Genomic DNA, 19,273 nt, shown 5'->3' with positions numbered 1-19,273 from the left:
TCCTTTTCAGAATGGCAGGCAGTGACTAGTGGAGTGCCGCAGGGCTCAGTGCTAGGACCTCAGCTCTTTACAATATACATTAACGATTTAGATGAAGGAATTGAGTGTAATATCTCCAAGTTTGCAGATGACACTAAACTGGATGGCAGTGTGAGCTGTGAGGAGGACGCTAAGAGGCTGCAGGGTGACTTGGACAGGTTAGGTGAGTGGGCAAATGCATGGCAGATACAGTATAATGTGGATAAATGTGAGGTTATCCATTTTGGGGGCAAAAACATGAAGGCAGAATATTATCTGGATGGCGGCAGATTAGGAAAAGGGGAGGTGCAACGAAACCTAGGTCACTGAAAGTGGGCATGTAGGTACAGCAGGCGGTGAAGAAGGCAAATGGTATGTTGGCCTTCATAGCAAGGGGATTTGAGTATAGGAGCAGGGAGGTCTTACTGCAGTTGTACAGGGCCTTAGTGAGGCCTCACCTGGAATATTGTGTTCAGTTTTGGTCTCCTAATCTGAGGAAGGATGTTCTTGCTATTGAGGGAGTGCAGCGAAGGTTCACCAGACTGATTCCCGGGATAGCTGGGCTGTCATATGAGGAGAGACTGGATCAACTGGGCCTTTATTCACTGGAGTTTAGAAGGATGAGAGGGGATCTCATAGAAACGTATAAGATTATGACGGGTCTGGACAGGCTAGATGCGGGAAGAATGTTCCCGATATTGGGGAAGTCCAGAACCAGGGGACATAGCCTTAGGACAAGGGGTAGGCCATTTAGGACTGAGATGAGGAGAAACTTCTTCACTCAGAGTTGTTAACCTGTGGAATTTCCTACTGCAGAGAGTTGTTGATGCCAGTTCATTGGATATATTCAAGAGGGAGTTAGATATGGCCCTTACGGCTAAGGGGATCAAAGGGGTATGGAGAGAAAGCAGGAAAGGGGTACTGAGGGAATGTTCAGCCATGATCTTATTGAATGGCGGTGCAGGCTCGAAGGGCCGAATGGCCTACTCCTGCACCTATTTTCCATGTTTCTATGAAAGCTTTCGTATAAGGAATTGTGAGGGAAACTCCATCTCCTTCCACTACATGGTACATTGTGTTCGTGCTAAAACTCACTGTCTCACTAAGCCATCCAACTGCATGCCAATGAGATGTAAATGGAATGTGACTCATTCTGTACTGCTGAATATGTTGTGCCCCACAGATCATGGATACAATAGCCAATGCCTACCTTATGCAAGTAGAAGGACTGGTTTTCCTCAAAATCAAGCTTCTCACCTTTTTATAAAAAATAAATAAAAGAGGGACTTGCTTTTGGATTCCTGTGTTGAAAATTTTATTTTGTGTCGCGGCAGTTTGGCTGTTACTTTATATCTTGCTTTCAAGAACCACTCTCCATCAATAACCACATTAAAAATTCTGCAGTAAGGGGCAAGGAGCTTTGACCTACCCTGAGTGCTGCAGGGCATGCCCTATCTTATGTTCCATGACAACAGTCCTAACTAAGATAATAAGTGAAATCCTTTTCCGTAGGTACCACCACAAATCCCTGCTTTGTCTCTATACCAGGAGCTAAAGAATACTCCTTACAGAGGGCAAGAGATGAAAATTGGGCCCTTTCTCCCTTCAGCAGCTATAAAAGCAAATTCCACACAACATCCTATTTTAGGTATTGCATTTATTTTTAATCACAAAATGTAATGCTTACCATGCATATCATCCTTTAAGATTCACTAGAGGTTTGTTTTGCAGCAATAAAACAAGATTTCCAAAGCAACAACAGGGGCATTTATTGACTAGAATGGAGTATGGGAGAAATGTCTGAGAAATTAGTTAAGGTAGGGTAGAAATACAGGCCAGCAGCAAGGGTTACAGTCACTTTAAGAGAATGATATGCTTTGTTTCTTGCAGAAGTACCTTACCACATGTATAAGTGTGTGTATGGCAAATCTGCTTGCTAGCTTCAAGAGCCTCTGCTTCTAAACTGTGTTTCAGTTACAGCAACCAGATTAGATGTGGGGTGATTAAACGAGTTTGAGATTTAGCATAGCCCACTGCCCATAGTGGCATTTAGAAATTCAAATCTGTGTTATGTCTAGTGGCCTAAATCTCTAGTGTGAGATGGAGACCTTTTACAGTACTGTCAGCACAAGTATTAGTGCATAGTCTTTCAGTTCAGACCTATAGAAGGGATTCTGTAACTAAACCAAATCTAAATTTCAAATACCGAGAGAGGGCTAAAGGTTAGTGTTCATGTGTTAGGTTTCATGCTTAACATCACATGACACCTTTGTCAAACATTTCTGTGTAGTAGTGCTGTCTGGATTTTGTAGTCTGGGAGCCTGACGTCTGAATTGTGAGGTCTTTATGTAATGTATGTAAAGTGCCTGGGGCCTTGCACAATCACATATAGTTTTCTAGTGGGAAAAAAAGCCTGTGGACTATGTGTAACTTTTAAAATAGCCGATGAAGGTGTTGAAAATTGCAAATGTGTTTGGCCATTTCATAAGTGCAAAAGCCAATGGTTCAGAAAACCACTCTTTTAAACACAGTAATTGTCAACTAGTTTTTAAAAATTCTATCACACTTACAATTCCTCAAATGTTTAACTGTATGGCAAAAATTGTACTTTAATAGTGCTGTAGATCTTGAGTTACTTCAAATTAAAGGCATTGTGTGGTAGAAGTCAGGTCAGCCATTGCATGATTTATTTCTTGGCTTTAATTATTCCATTATTCTGAATGTTCCTCAGTTGGGGTTTTTCCCCCTATGGTCAGAGCATTCTGTGCTCACTTATGGAGACCATTTGGATTGCTAAGGATTATGGGTAAAAATATAATGAAGGAGTCAGTCCCTGTGCAAATGCTGCATTCCCGTGAACCATGAGTCTGTATGGTGCATTTATACCCACAGATGTTTGCAGGTATCATGGTAAACAAAACAACCTGAAAATATGAGCAAGGAGTTCTGAATATTGAGGAACATTCAGAAGTGTAAGAAATGGCAGAAAGGATTAAAACAAATGTAATTTTTAGGCTGCCCAAACTGTTTTTGAATATAGATTTGCTGTCAATAATAATGGCAATGTCTGGGGAGCACATGACTGAAATATCCATGTTGGGTAGGTGCTTTGTGGTTACTTAATTCCAGACATCACATCAATTGATAACCTGTCTATATTTACAAAAACATTTTTAATTTAATTTGCAATAACTCAAGTTGCATAGTGCTTTTAACCCATAGAGTATTAGTTACAGCACTTGTTGTGTTAAACACACATAAAATTCCTGTTTGTTTAGCAGTACTCTGTCCGTGGCAGGCATTCTGATGTGGTGGAATATCACATTCTAAATATCTTGGTACAGACATTAAATGTGTGTAAAGCATTCAAATATGTTGAACAATGTAACATTAATGCTCACTGTTAGTTTATTTCCATTATTTTATTTCACTATATTACTTTCCACAATGCTGAACTTGTTTCTGAATGACCAACTAGGGTAATCATTCGGTTGTACTTAAAGCAGTGCATTTTGGAATGTATGATGAATGTGCAGACAAGAAATTCCTGTTCCAATCCAGACAGGTACAAACTGCTATGTGGAGTAAACCTCACTGGGACCAGGCCTGAGCAACATATTTCTGTCCACACATGTATTATATATCCCAAGATGCATTGCAAATAATAAGGATGAGCTGAGGTAGCCTGATGTGAAATACAGAAGGCTATATGCACCAAAATGGTAGCTATTAAAGTCCTGTAATTTTTCCATGAATAATCAGTGAATTTTAGTAGCTATCAAAAATGTTGTTTTCTTTTACTTTTCTCCAAATTGCTATAATTTGCCTTCAATTTGTGAAGTCTATGTTTGTCTAGCTGGTCTCAGAATTGTATTGCACTTTAGTTGTTTACTTTAAAGCTCTGTGCTTACATCATTTTTGCCGCTCACCAAAAACATTGTGCTTCAACCACCAATTCCATTTCTCTCCAGTCCTTTCACTCAGATAGACTTCAGCGGCGTGCATCCTTGGTGTTCTGTTTGATTAGGAGCTAAGCTTCAAACCCCCATCTGGTCTATCAATGAGACCACCTTACATTCCCCGCTGGGACATTGCCCCACCTTACATTAACCTCTGGAGCACCTTACTTTCACTGTTGCTGAAAATCTCACCCACATTTTTATTAACTCCATTTCTTCAACATTTTCCTCACCAGTCTTAACAGCTTCATTCTACACAAACTCCAACTGATCTATAACTCTGCAACCTCTCAAACTCATGCTACTAGGCACCCTATCTTCGTCGTCTCCATTTGCTCCTTATCTCCAATGCGCAAACTTTAAAATCCTCATCTGCACCTTCAAATCCCTTCATGGCCTCACTCAACCCTATTTCTGCAACCTTTTCCAGCCGCACTTCCCAGCATTCTCTCCTCCAACTCCAGTCTACCGTGCAGCCCTTCTCCCTGTGCTCCACCATTGACACCCGACACTTCAGCTACCATGAACTCATTGAATGGCGGTGCAGGCTAGAAGGGCCGAATGGCCTACTCCTGCACCTATTTTCTATGTTTCTATGTTTCTACACCTTTTGCTTTGGAAATGCTTCCTAAGACTTTTAACCATTGATCATCCCTCCTCACCTTCAGAAAACTTCCTCACAACTCATCTCTTTGACTGCACCTTTAGACACTTCACTCTAATTTACACTATTAGTAGAAATTTACTGTGGGACATGCCATTAGATGATAGGTGCCATATAAACAGAGGTTTGTTTTTGGGGAAGAGTGATGGGCACATAAACCGATTAACTGCTTTACCATCTATGCCTGTGTGTGTGTGGGGGGGTGGGGGGTAGGGCTTTGGGAAAAATGAACAATTCCTATTGAGCATTATATGCCTCAGCAGCAATATCAGAGTCTCTGGACAAACCTGACAGCCATTTTTCTCTCTTCCCGACAGGAATGCAAGATGGAGGTAGTTTGTTGTGAATGGACAGGAATAGGAAATAAAAGTAGACAGAATTAAACTATTACATTTCAAGGGATTATCGTGTCAGAGATGGCTTGGTCTTGCAAGTGATAAATACCTAAAGTAAATAAATTGCATGAAAGGAGCCAAGATGGCGAATAACTTAATTTCTGAAATGTTTTAACTGTGTAGGCATCATGAAGATGCTGCTATCAAATTCTTAATAAAAATATTTTATAGGATACTTTTCAATTCCACTAATAAGCTGACCCTCGTCCTGTGAATGGCTTTGCCATTATTGATAAGCTCGTTTTTCCAAAATGACGGTGTAATAAATTAGGAATTGATTTACTGACATATTCTGAATAAATGGGTCAGAAACTGGTTGTCAAATTCTGAATCCAATAACTAAGGTGCAAGAAATGTAGATGGGAGGTTTAGATTTCTGAATTCATCTGAACTGGGTGAAATAAGACGATTGTGAGTAGATCTAAGTTAGTTCAGCTCTAATCCAGAAATGACTCTGCATCTTACAATATTTTGTTTTTATGTGTTGCATGAATTCAAAGAAAGTACCTTTCCACAAAGTCTGACAAAGATTGTGCTGAGTTAAACAGTAGTGGGGTAGTGGGAAATGGTATCTTTGACTGTCCCTGGGCTGTGGAGGAGAACAATTGCCCAAGGTTCTCACTCCTGATTGATATGCAGCTACAGGAGTTGTGCTGGATGAGCTTATGTGTGCCTTGGGGGATGACAGGGTAGGGCTGAGTTGTTCCAGACCCCTCTTCTCAATGATCATGAGGCCTGCTGACAGTCAATGTCCAGGTTCACACATGAAGAACCGTCACTTGGGCAAGGAATCAGAGGACCACTAGTGCCTATGGAACTATCCCCCAGCAACAGTCACTGCCTTCAGGAGAGGAGGGATAAGGTAGGGGAGAAAATCTGAAAGAAAATTCGTAAGTATAATTTTAATGTATTTTTTTGACTGAAACAGAAGGTTGTTACTGGACAGATCAGAATTGTGCCAATTTCAACTTTGCCTCTTTTTGTTCATGGCCACTGTTCGAACAAGAGGCTCGGACACTGTTGGCAGAGACTACTACACGGCCCTGGGACTCAGCGCAGGTTACAATCTCTCTGAACATGAAGGCAGCTAATGCTCAGAACTCTGAAGAGATGCAGTGACAGCCTTGCCATTAATTACAATCTACTGCATCTAATTCATTCATCCTTTTCAGCCTCATGTAGTAGGACAGATAGGTCTGAGTGCACTCGAAAATGTAGGCATGATTCCATGTTCTTTATTCAGGGAATGCAGCCTGTTACTTTGTTGGTTGCGGCAGTTGATTGAATTGGCTTGTCAACAAAGCCAGTGTCACTCAGTAAGTGAATTTGTCGTATAATTCGTAAGGCAGCTGCTGCGGCAGCCAGCAATCTTCTAAAGGCACAACATCACAGTTCCTTTCTAAACTAGTCTACCTAGTTTATATATAATGCCACTTCAAGGATGTTCTGATGCAAACAGGTCTGGAGAAAAGGATACTTTGCCTCCCTATAATGGCCTAAGCGGGACTGTCCCACTCAGTTGTCTTGGTACTGAAACAGTGCTGAGTTAGCTGGGACCGAGTGGAGGATGACTATGTGTGCCATGGTCTTGAGTGCTGCAGGTTTGCTGACAGCCACTGTTCAGCTGTTGAGTTGATCACTTTCTAAAAGCACTACCAATAGCACACAGCAAAGCATGGCCACCCCTCACTTCTTAAGCTGCTGAACAGCCACACAGTTCTTCCTTTCCACTGTACAGAGGATCCCTTTTATTATTACAGCTATAACTTTGATGACGCACATCCCCATCCCCCCCCCCAAAAAAAAAATTGGATTGTATGCAAAAGGTATCAATAATAAGATTTAATTTTGATAAAAATGACCTAAGATATGGCAATCACTTTTTCCGGTGACTGCTAGCATGAATGTTGTGAATAAAAGTGAAACTAGTGTGTGAAGATAATGAGAATAAAGGGCATATGTACATGAATGCAAAAATTGTTTTAAAAAGCAACAATTTAATTTGAAAAGTATACAAAATGATTGGGGACCAATCAAACAAGAACTGGGGCAACAAGAGCGATAGGAGGTGACTAAGAGAACTGACCAGTCGTGTGTGCAGTCAGTCCACTGTCTATCTTTTTGAGCTGCTGTAACCTTGCAAAGGTGTGACAAGGTTACCCCAAGGCGTTCCAGGCTTCTGTTGATCCCTGCCATTGTAGCTGTGTGAGTGTGTGTACATTGGGCAGGGAGTATTGTTTCACAAATGCCCAGCCTTTCCAGTTGTAACCACTAAGCAGCCCCAGGGTCTTTTTGTGTGTGTGCACTCTTTCTGCGCACCAGTGTGTTAACTGCTGTTGAATAATACTGACCTTTAATAAAGGCTCAGATCCTGAGACGTTTTTTCCCAGACATGCGGTGACCTTTCAAACCAGACTGGGGTGATGGGAGGGTGTCGTTTGGACTTTGAACCGGCCAGTTCCTGCTGTGTCCCACTGTCTGCCAGGCTACTTTTATTGTGACATGGAGGAGCATTCTGTATGCAAAGCAGGCAGAGCTGCCAGTTTGAACCTTTGCAAATCAATTTGTCTATGGAAAGGCAAGTCCACTGGAGTGAAAGATGGTACAGCTGTAGTCGAGGTTAGCACGCTGCGGGGCAAGGTGGAGCTAATGATTCTAAAGATCCCTTTTTTTGCAGCCAAGCATGTGAATGCTTGGCTGTGGTTTTATGCACCCTTTGCCCTTCATTTAACTTGGCAGTATATCTTGCATGCTATCTGCTTATCTTCTTTTTTTTTTAAACTGTATCTTGAACTGTTCATAGCATCCCCTTTTTTATATATGCATTCTTTTTTTGATCTGTTTTGAGTGAAGCTCTGTCAACTGCAAGCCTTGAGTGCGGAATTATTATTAATGTTTGATCGAAATGATGATGCTGCCTAAAATGAAAGCTGTTACGTAAAGGGATGCAATGTGATTTGGAGGGTTTCTTTGCAATTTCAAACTTCCTGCTCAGAAAAAAATGAGCTACGCATGTCCAGGCATGTTGTTAGCTTCAGGCAAAATCGCCAAGCTCATAAAATGTACACATTTCTTGGACAGTAGCCCAGCGTACCAGTGGAACTTGTTTTGGTTGGATTCAGTTGTAAAACTTTTCTGTCAGGGGTTGGGGAAAGGGTAGGGGGTGGTGGTGGGGGGAGTTTGGAGAGACCATATTCTCTGCAAAAGGCCAGATCTACTTAAATAAATAATGACTTGGGTGTAATAAGCAAATCCTGTAATTACATTTGTCAGCCAAATGATAGTTGGGGTAGACATTTCAGTTTTTTTTTACTTTAACCCTGACTGTGCTGTATTTCCTGTTAACTATTTAGATGCAGATTCTCTCTGCATTTTTTTTTGCTATAAATGGTTTTAAAAATTCAGTTATTGGATCATTTCAGTAAATTAACTTATTTAAAGCATTTCAATAATTGCACTGTTTAAATTGAATTTATATCTTGAACTCTCCTGCTGATTGCCGATTGTAGGAGTTACTCCAATGCAAGAACAGAGGATTCTCAGTTAAGAGGTTTGAACTCCAATCCCCATATCTGCTGTTGTTAGCAGCACTAGACTTCCTCTAGAGAACAGGGTTTGTTAGTTGAGGCTAAGCTGTCAGTAGGAGCCAGAGAGCACTGGCTGGGAGGTCCACCCCCACACATCTTGGTGAGTCAGCCCATAAACAGCACTGATAACAGTAACAATGTCCTTGGATGGGACTGTCCCATCCCAACATGATAGGTTTACAGTGTGATGATGATGACTGTGTGTGCAGAGAGCAGGGTGCAGTACAAGAATCAACGGTCTTGAGTAAGTATTATATATTGACAGCTGGCACTTTGGGAGAGCAAGACGGGATCATTTCAATCAGGAAGATCCAGGTTTGATCTTTGATCTTTGCCAGTGCTGAGCTAAGTGATCTTAGCTGAGGTGGCTGGAGGGGCACTATAGTCAGTACCCCAGGGGTACAGAGGGGAAGAATCAACTAGCATTCCTGCTTCTGCTCACTATGCAGTCATCATCATAGACAGTCCCTCGAATCGAGGATGACTTGCTTTCATGTCAAAAAGTTCACAGGTGTTTCAATGAAGGACCTAAAATTCCAGGTCCTGAACTAAATCTTGAAGAGTGGAAGATGCCTATGCGTGGATTTTTTTTAACGTGTGGTGGCTGTTGCACACCAGCCACCACACGGGCTTGACAGAACTAGGTCTTGGTCCAGTAATGGCTATTGGAAAGTGCATGTGAGAAGATGCTGGGTTTGGGCAGGATTGAGCCCTCATGTTCGAATAGCCAGCTGACATCTCGACTCTCACATGAAAAATAGTGACTTGGGTGAGGTACCGGTGACAGCAACGATTCAGCACTGCCAAGAGAGAAGAAAATTTGACAAAGGGGGATGGAACCAAACAAAATAGTAGGTCGAATATGGTCTGTTGTTGTAAAGAGACAAAATGAAACGGGCTGCTTTAATTAACCTAAATAAAACAGAAAAAGTAGGATAATATTCACTGCAAAAATAAAACAAAAATCCTCATGATCATGGATTTACAGATAACTGACCAAATTGTTCTGAAAAATAAAGTTCATTAAAATGTCAGGTTGTGGTAGCGTAAAATCAGGGCTGTTGTTTGGTATGGAACATTCTTTTTTCTCAGCTTCAGCCTCTAAAAATTTAGCCTGCTCCTTCTCTCATTAGAATTAGAATTTCCTGTTTATTAGTTAAGCAGCAGGCAGGTTCCGTATGGATGCATGGGCGCACAGATACACATTTAAACAAAAGCATGCTCCTCCTATTTTCTGCACTGGCTTTGGGACTATCTCATTTACATCAGACTATAATCGGAAAACAAAGCACGGGAAAGCAGATTTTAGTCACCTTGCTTTGTTAAATTGATCTGTTCTAGCTATTCAGAATCTTTTTTCAGTTTTTTTTTATAACAATTTATCTTTAGTAGTAATTCACAACTGAATAAAGTTGCCAAAAGCACTTTAACTCTTTAAAAACAATTATTATTTAGCCTTTGGAACAGCTAGAGTTCAGGATTAGCTGTGAAAGTCTAGATGTTGGGCCCACTATCCTAGCAGAGAGAGACCAGCGTGAGCTAAGAGCCGGCCGGCAGTTCTGAAAGCATTTTCACGACACCCATCTTCATGGGTTAAAAAGCATTTTGTCTGGTGGCCTGTGGGAGGCACAGCAAGCAATGTCAGTTACAGAATAGAATAGTCCATTAGTTGTAGCCCACAAAACCCCACCACTTTTAGTTTAATGAAGAACAATAAAAGTGACAGCAGAAAGGTGGGGCTCGGCTTCTGGCTTCTTGCTTGTAGGAAGAAATAAAGCAGCTAATTGAAATTCTTGAGAACCATGTTACAGGCAGATGGCACAATCGTCTACATGTATGTCCTTGAGAAACAGTGCCATCAATTGTAGAAACTAATTAAACGGTAATCAAAAAGGAAATGCAGTCAACATATGGGGCCTTTCCTGAATCACTAAACTTTACATAACAAGTCCTTTTTTCCTCTCTTTTCTCTCCTCCCTCTCACTCCATTCCATGATCATTAAATGGCCCTATTCTCTGCCGGCCTTCAGGTCAATTAAGAAAAGCATGGAGAACTTCAATGTTATGTGAAACTTGTAAAAATAACAAGGTTTGCAATGACACGAAGATTTGGTATTTCATTTAAAAAAGTGTGTAAAATGATGTGAGCTGAGCTGCTCTCCACCATGTTCTTTATTAGGGCTTTCACCCAGCTCATCAACCTAGGAATCAAATGGTCTGTTCTCACCAGTGGAGATTATAAGGGATTGGATTCTATCAACTGAGTGGTTATTATGCAGGGTGAGTGTGGAGCTGGGGTGAAAGCATAAATACTTTATCCTTCCCCTCTCTCCATTTCCTAACCTTTCCTTGTGTTGCGTTACATTTTTGGAACGCTTTGCATTTAACAGAAAGTGTTCACTTGTTATTTTTCTTTCCCTCATGTCTCCCAAGGGCACTGACTCTGGGCTATGGTTCTAACCTTTCATATGTGTGCTGATGACATCCCGATCTGTCCCTTTGTCATAACTCAATTCCATTCTGCTTGTCTGACATCAAGTCGTGGAACTTCCTCCAGTGTAACATTGGCAAGGCCAGCACTATCCTGTTGTCACCCACTTTCGCCTCTTTCCTCCCTGGCTGCTCACGGAAGTCGAGTCTAACGATGTGCAAGCTTGTTTTGCTGTTTGACCCTGAGCTGAGCTTCAAGCCCTATCTATATCTTATCCATCACCAGGATCGCACATTTGCACCTCTGTCTCTGCTCTTACCTAACTCCTATCACTAAACCCCATCCACGCTGTCATCACCTCCAGGCTTGATTTTCCCCAGTGCTCTCCTTGATGACATTCCAAGCTCCATCCTACATAAATTCCAAAAACAAAATACTATGGTTGCTGGAAATCTGAAATTAAAACAGAAAATGCTGGAAATGCTCAGCAGGCCAGACAGCATCTGTGGAAAGAGAAAAACAGAGTTAACATTTCAGGTCGATGACCTTTTTGTCAGACCTGCTGAGCATTTCCTACATAAATTCCAACTCATCTAAAATTCTGCCACCCAATCCTACCCTGCACCAAGCCCCACTCCACTGCTATCCCTATCCTGCCAACCTCAATTGGCTCTCTATCCCCAACCCATTGAATTCAAGATCCTGGTCCTCATTTACAATCATTCTTGGTCTCTGCCACCTCTACCTGCAGTCATATGTGCAAGTGTAGGGCCTCTTTTCCAGTGACAGAGCCTTCACTGTCTTCGCTCTACACTCTAGATATATCTCCCCAAAATCCCTCAACTGACCTGCCTCTCTCCTCACCTTCAAAACCCTTGCCAGAACCTTCCTTTTTGACCTTACCTTTGTTCACATTCTCTAACTCTCTACTGCTGCTGCCCAGTGCCCATTTTCACCTTAGTGAAGTTTTACTATGTTGAAGGCATTATATAAATTTTGCTGTAATGGAGCTGGAAGCTCACTGATGTCTTGCCTAATTGATCATTCTTCACGTTCAGTCTACATAGTGAGTATCACTAGACCTTCAACTGTGGGAGGAATCACAGCTGAGTTCAATGCTGAGTTCCCGAAAATCAACACACTTGCTGATTTTTCCTGAGCAACTGATGTCATTTATGGCACAGCTAAAGTCAGTTATTGCGGGACCATTCTGGGGTGTCTAACTTAATTCTATACTGGGCTATCTTATGATTATTGAAAGAAGAAAAAAATATGAAAATATTAGTAGACAACATCAGTTAGCACAGAGCCAGGTTTTATTTACTGCCTTTGAGATGCAGGGAGTGAACAAGCCGGCTTTGGGCTTGCCTGAAATCGGGTTCAACTGAACTGGGCCCTGCTCCTAGTGCTGCTCCTAGGCTGCATGCTCGAGACTTTGACTTTTTATGAAATATGATTTGTGCTGCTGAAATATCTCTCTGAAATAATGCTACAAAATGATTAAGTGAAACAGATATATTGACTCCATTGCTCCTACATCATCTAGGATTAATGAATTATTAAAAACATTATTTAGTACAATACAAAATCAGTACATACTGCATAAAGGTACAGGCTCCACTCGTGTAATTCAGCAACTATGGTCAACAACTGAGCTAAGAGACAGCATCAAGCTAAAATAAATGGATAACACAAATGCAAGGAAAAGTGGAAATCCAGTGGACTGGGAGTGCTATAAAAAGCATCAAAGGACAAAAAAAGTAATGAGATGCAAAAAGAAAATATGAAAAAAACTTGCAAGGAATATCAAAGCTAACAGTTTTTTCCTCAATATATTAAGAGATAGAATGGTAAAGAGGAATATGGGCCCATTAAAGACGGATGCAGGTGAGACAGTAATAAATAATAAGGAAATGGCAGACTTGTTAAATAAGTAATTTTTACCTGTTTTCACATTGGAGAAAGAGGACAAAATACCAGTGGAGCAAGGGCACCTACAAATAATTCAAGGGGAGGAAATAAGTTTTTAAAGTAATGGAGAAATAATGGGACTTAAGATAGACAAATCTGCAGGACCTGATGGCATTCCATGGTATTACAAAAAAGGGTGAAGAAATTGCAGATGCATTAGTCCTAATTTTCCAAAGCTCTCTAGGTTCAGGAATTGTGCCTTTAGATTGTAAAATTGCAAATATCACTTCATTATTTAAGAAGGAAAGGAGAGAGAAACCAGGTAACTACAGACTTGTCAGTTTAACATCAATTGTGCAAAAGTTACTGGATTTATTATCAGAGACAGAGTGACAACATTTGGACAAGCATCTGCTGATCAAAGATAGTCAACTTTTGTGATGGGTAGGTCATGTCTGACTAATCTAGTTGAATTTTTTGAGGAGGTCACTGGCATGGTGGATAGGGGATTGTCTATGAATGTTGTCTATGTGGACTTCCAGAAGGCAATTAATAAGGCTCTGCACAATAGATTCTAAGCAAAAATGAGAGTGCACAAAATTGGAGGTCACCTTGTGATATGGGTCGGTAATTGGTTGGGAGGTGGGAGACAGAGTTGGGATCAAGGGATTGTACTCTGATTGGTGGGATATGACAAGTGGTGTTCCCCAGGGATCTGAACTGGGACCTCAGCTTTTCACCATATATATTAATAACTTGGATGAAGGAATCGAGAGTTGTTTATCTAAGTTTGCATATAACACTAAGTTGAGTGGCACAGTTTGTTGTGTGAATGGGAGCAACAAGTTGCAAAAGGAACATAGACATGCTAAGTGAGCGGGGAAGCTATGGCAGATGGAATTCAATGTGGGGAAGTGTGAGGCTATCCACTTTGGATCTGAGAAAGAAATCAGAATATATTTTAATGGTGAGTGACTAGGAGCTGTGAATAAGCAAAGGGATTTGTGCATACACAAATCATTAAAAGCTAGTACATAGGTTCAAAAAGGATAATGGAATATTGGCCTTTATCTCAAGGAGTTGGAATATAAAAGTGAGAAAGTTATGCTTTAGTTGTATGGAGCCTTGGCCAGACCCCATCTGGAGGACTACATTATGGTTTGGGCACCGAACATCAGGAAAGATATATTGGCCACCGAAGGGGTATAGCACAGATTCACCTGAATGATACCAAGGCTTCCAGGACAGATTGTATAAACTTGGTTTGTATTCTCCTGCGTTTAGAAGGTTGAGGGGTGATCTAATCGAGGTGTTTTAAAATGATAAAGGGATTCGTTGGGGTTTCTTCTGGTGGGGAATCCAGAGCAAAGGCGCATAATCTTCAAATTAGAGCTGGACCATTTAGGAGTAAAATCAGAAAGTACTTTTTCAGAGTTTAGTGGAAATCTGGAATGCTGTCCTAATGGAAATTTTCAAGACTGAGATCGGTAGATTTTTGTTAGGTATGGGTATCAAACGATTTGGAATAAAGGAAGATAAATGGAGTTGAGGTACAGATTAGCCATAATCTAACTGAAAGACAGAATAGGCACGAGGGGCTGAATGGCCTACTCCTGCTCCTATGTTCCTAAGATATACTGTTCTGTTATTTGTGGGCTTTCTTTTCTCCAATTTTTTTTCTCACCCAAATAGTACAGGTTTCTGTACAAAATTTTTACAAATTGGATTTTTAGTATGTAATTGTGCTATTAGGTTCAAAAATACAGTGGAAATCAAATACTGGATTAGAAAAAGCACTGTGCTCAAGCTCTGAGTACAGTATGGAGAAGGGCACAGCACCCTATTGAGATACCATTTAAAAGTAAAGTGATACAACAGTAAGATGTTGGACAGCTGGAGCTGATCATGTGACATTTGTTTGCAGTCATCACCATGACACATTAAACAACTAACATCCATTCTGAAAGCTCTGTCTTCCAAACTCAATTTCACACAACTACGGCAAGTTAAATAGATCATGTTAACCAGCGCAATCTGCAATGTGGTATTTATGTGCAATCTACAAAACAATTAATCTTTTATCGATTTATTTAGGTTTGCGTGAAAAAAGTGAGGTCACCTTATTATTGTTTTATTTGTAGACCATATGTGTCTGATTGTTGAGGAGATGGAGTTGAATAGGATGGTGCATAAACTATGAAATAATTTGTTTGAAATAGGGACTGTTTTCATTCATTACAACTGATTTTACATAACTAAAATCAGGCATAGAACAAAGCAGGTCAGAAATTAGCTCATGTAAATGATTAAATCCTGAGAGTACTGAAAATCCCTTAACTCCAACCTGATCATTGAGTGAAGCTGGATTTTTGTGTCATATACCGATGCTTTATTAAGATTTGCTGCACAGAATGCAATCAGCACAGTGACACTTTGGGGGAAAGCAGTAATGCAGAAGTAGAATTAAGCAAACCACGTCTATCTCGTTGTAGGGTTTGAGGTTCTGCTGCTGCCTGGAGCTTTTGATGCACCAAATGCACATGTTGGGTCACTTGCCAGCGGAGATGCTGGGAGAGGTGGAAGGCAAGAGCAAGATGAGCTTTGCTGAAGCACACTGTGGTAGTGCCGGACCAATTGCAATGGAGTTGATAAGTTACTGCTGCTTGCTAGGCTAAAGAGGTCATTTTTTTAATGCTTTGGCTATATGATGGCTGCTATACCTAGGGCTGACTACTCTGGTTGGTCATATTCCTGGAGGTGTCATCACATAATCGCCTGCTTTCAACCACCTTGATCTCACACTCCCGCCATTGTTCACCCAACATGTACATCCTCGTGGTGCAACCCTTCCCAAACCAATTGAAAAGCGAACAGACTCTTCATTACCCGGTTGGATGATTCTTGACTGTCAGTCAAATAGCTGATTTCTCAGGTCCAATATTTTTATCACCATTAAACAAAAGTGTTTACATTTTTTTGATATACTATTTTCTGCGTCCCCATGATTTTTCTCCTGGGTGTCCTGGAGATTAATTCTTGGAGGGTTGGCACGTCTAGCTATACCTGTGATGAATGAGCCGCCTATTGGTGCTAGTGATTGCAATTTGTGAAGCTTCACTTTTTTTTTTCAAACTGTTCCTGAATTCTTTGGAATTCAAACTTTTGCTTTGATTTATATTTGTCTATTAATTCGCCAAATCTTATCCTTGTAGGTGAGGTATTACGGCTATTATCTGTCTCAGTTACAGCCACAGTGATACACAGCTGGACAGACAGATGGACAGAGCCACTGGAATAAAAACTGACACAGGTTGCCTCACCCGCTCAGCAAGGTGAGACCGGAGCACCATCGCCGAAGTTCCAACCAACGGAAACTACGTGGACATTCTCCCTTTTGAAGGGAAACAATGTAATGTAATTTTTCTAAAGTTAGTGCTTGAAAATTATGAGATTCATAACTTAAAACATTTAAATATTTGATATAAAGAAGCTCTCTGGTAAGGCACTTTTCCCGTAGAATTACTCTGTGCAATGCACTGTTTTTTCTATAGAATTTTCATATGTAACACTTGAAGCTGTGCAATGCAGTGAGACATCTCCACTAGTCAGTAGTTAGAATCCCATTAAAATATTCCCTAAGAATATCCTGTTCAATAATCTATAGGATCCTATAGGAATTTTAGAGGATTTTTATTGTCCTTTCGGCTTTAATAGGATCCTGTAAGATTTCCAAATTCTTATGGAGATTTTAGTTTGGGACTGCACTGGAATGGCTGGAGGGACATGAAAGCAGGACATGCGAGAGAGTCTCATGTCTGAGAGCATCTGAGAGTAATTTTGTGGGTTAATTGAACTCGCGTATCAGATCAATGAAAGCAAATGAAGACATTCCACATAAACAAGACAATGCCTTTTTTTTAGGGCTAACAGCTAAATTACAAATTCAGTGTCAAATATATATGCATATAAGAAATATAGACCTTCCCCCACCCAAAACCTTAAAGGGGCATTGTTGATGTGCTGGGGGAGGGGGAAGGTGAGCACTTCTGGTAACTGCTTAGAGCAGCTTAGTTTTTATAGGATGACCTCACTGTTCAAATTGTTATTGAAATGATTGCAGTGCACTCACACCTGCCACTCTTTTAAATACTGCCAAGCAGATTTTGTTTCTTTTTTTTTACCTTTCAGGGATTTTTGGCTTATAAGTTGGAAATTCCTGGCAACTCATTTTCCATTCTTCTTAATTGGCCCCTTTAGGATTGCAGTTGGGTCATTCTGCCCTTCCTGCTGGCCAACAAACAAACTTTACGGTGTTCATGATAACGTGACAGATTATTCTTTTTTTTGAACAAAATTAATGAATGCATTGAGAGTTGTCAATGAGCGAGTCTCATCATCAAAAACTCTTTTTAAAAAAAAAATTAAACCGTTACATAGGACTACGATTGCTTGAATGCCTGTTTGTTTTTCCGTGGCTATTTCTGTTAATTTTTTGACTGTAATTATTTAAGCATTTAGTCCTGATGACATCATCAGGAGCAGTGTCTTGGAATATTTACTGATTTTGACAGTGTGCTGGAGCTCAATTAACATCAGTTGATACCATTATTAACCTAGAATGCTACAGCTTTAGCTGTCCATGAGTTCATTCAATTCCATCATGCTGCTGGGCTTGGTAACTCCTCCAAACCATACCCTTGATGACATCATCAGTACGTACTGTGTAAACAAAAAAAAACAAAGCGTAGAAATAAGGAATGTCAAAATTAATCTGAATTCTAAATAACTGCTTCATTTTTTTAAAAAAGGGGACCTGGTAGTAAGATTCCATCCATTTCATTATTGGAAAGCATCAAATCTCGCACATATTCTATGGGAATATTTGTAATTATTTTTGTTGCCCCATTTTATTTGGATTAGTTTCTTCCCTCTCTCGGTTCTGCCTTTCTGTGCTGTAGGTGAAGTATTATGGCTATTATCTGTCTCCTGGCTGAGAGAGTGGGCAAGTGGCCTTTTACTGGGACTTGACTGATTCCACTCTGACTGGCTAGCAAGGAGGTTCGTCTGCGTGTGTGAGAGAAAAACTCAGGGTGACTCACCTGCTAATGTTCCTTTCCTCCTCATGGGGAATGAGCCTTATCTCCCTTTTACTGCCTACCACTTGTCATGTGAAGATTCGTAGGCATAAGCCCATGTCCTACCATTTGTCAGGCAATGGTGCACCATCATGGATGCAGGCCAATATTTATTAAACAGAATTCACTTGACGCAGTTCTTCCCTTTGCAGAAAGGTAAATGCAGTGGAATCCAACATTATGCAACAGATTAGGATGGACAACAGAATCAGACTCAGCCATTGCAGGTCTGACTGCACCATTACTGACAGTGTAAGAATCAAAACTGAGACACAGGAACAATTTACATCTTTCAGGAATATGCTGGTCTTAAGCTTGCATTCATATGAATTCTACTGTAATTACAGAATTTTAGTTTCTTGCAGATGACACCAGAATTGGAAGCTCATTAACTGAGAATGACTCATCGTGTTTCTGTACCGAAATCAAAAGGACAGTATTTACAGCGTGTTCTTAGTAGTTCTGTGTATTGCTATGATTATAAAGTACAGTCAAAACCTGGTGAAATGCCCTTGTTTTATGTCACAAATGTAAAAATAAAACAGATTTCTCTGCATTTAAAAGAGTCATAGAAATAAACTTGTAAGATCACAAATCATTTTTTTAATCATAATTCTTTGATCTTTCTGAACAATCATTTAAGCTTGCCATGAGAATACTGAGCACCTTGTCAACCTTGTGCAATGCTGTACCCAGACATTGTACTGACAGTGTATATATGCTGCTATGAAATGTATTCTGTTTCAGCGAGTCGCCATGGATTCAGAAACATGTATTTTGTATTCCTTTCAATAAAGTTTTTTTTTTGCTGTATTAAAATTCAGGTGTATGGTGATGTTTATTTACCAGTTGTTCTGGTTTTAGTGGCTGGAGTGAGAAAGTAATGGATAAGGTCACACATCACTTCAGAGCTAACTATATCCTAGGATAGTCCACATTCGATCCTATGAAAGTTCAAACTCTGTCCCAGGATAGCCTAGTGTGCGCTGTGCCATATTCTACGTTCTACTAGAGAAATAGCTTCATATTCTAGTCTTGGTTGACATTGGTGACTTGTCATCTTACGCGCCCTTATAAATGCTTCTATGATACCTTCGGCTTCTGCTGCTGTGAAACTGAACCCATTTAATATTGTGCTAGAGTTACAGAAAAACAAACATACATGTGCAAGCA

General features: G+C 40.4%; 1 protein-coding gene across 1 annotated transcript in view; it reads left to right on the top strand.

Moving 5' to 3' along the window:
- bcl11aa (BCL11 transcription factor A a) overlaps positions 1–18,905 on the top strand; it is a 166,878-nt gene extending 147,973 nt beyond the window's left edge. The window contains exon 4 of the mRNA XM_070889611.1: positions 16,178–18,905. Within this exon, the coding sequence (XP_070745712.1) occupies positions 16,178–16,222 (45 nt within the window). The 3' untranslated portion in view covers positions 16,223–18,905. The remainder of the gene's footprint in view (positions 1–16,177) is intronic.
- Positions 18,906–19,273: the final 368 nt, after the last annotated feature.

The sequence above is a fragment of the Pristiophorus japonicus genome, chromosome 9, assembly GCF_044704955.1.
Source record: "Pristiophorus japonicus isolate sPriJap1 chromosome 9, sPriJap1.hap1, whole genome shotgun sequence".
Lineage (NCBI taxonomy): Eukaryota > Metazoa > Chordata > Chondrichthyes > Pristiophoridae > Pristiophorus > Pristiophorus japonicus.
This window is presented reverse-complemented; position numbering and strand designations above follow the sequence as displayed.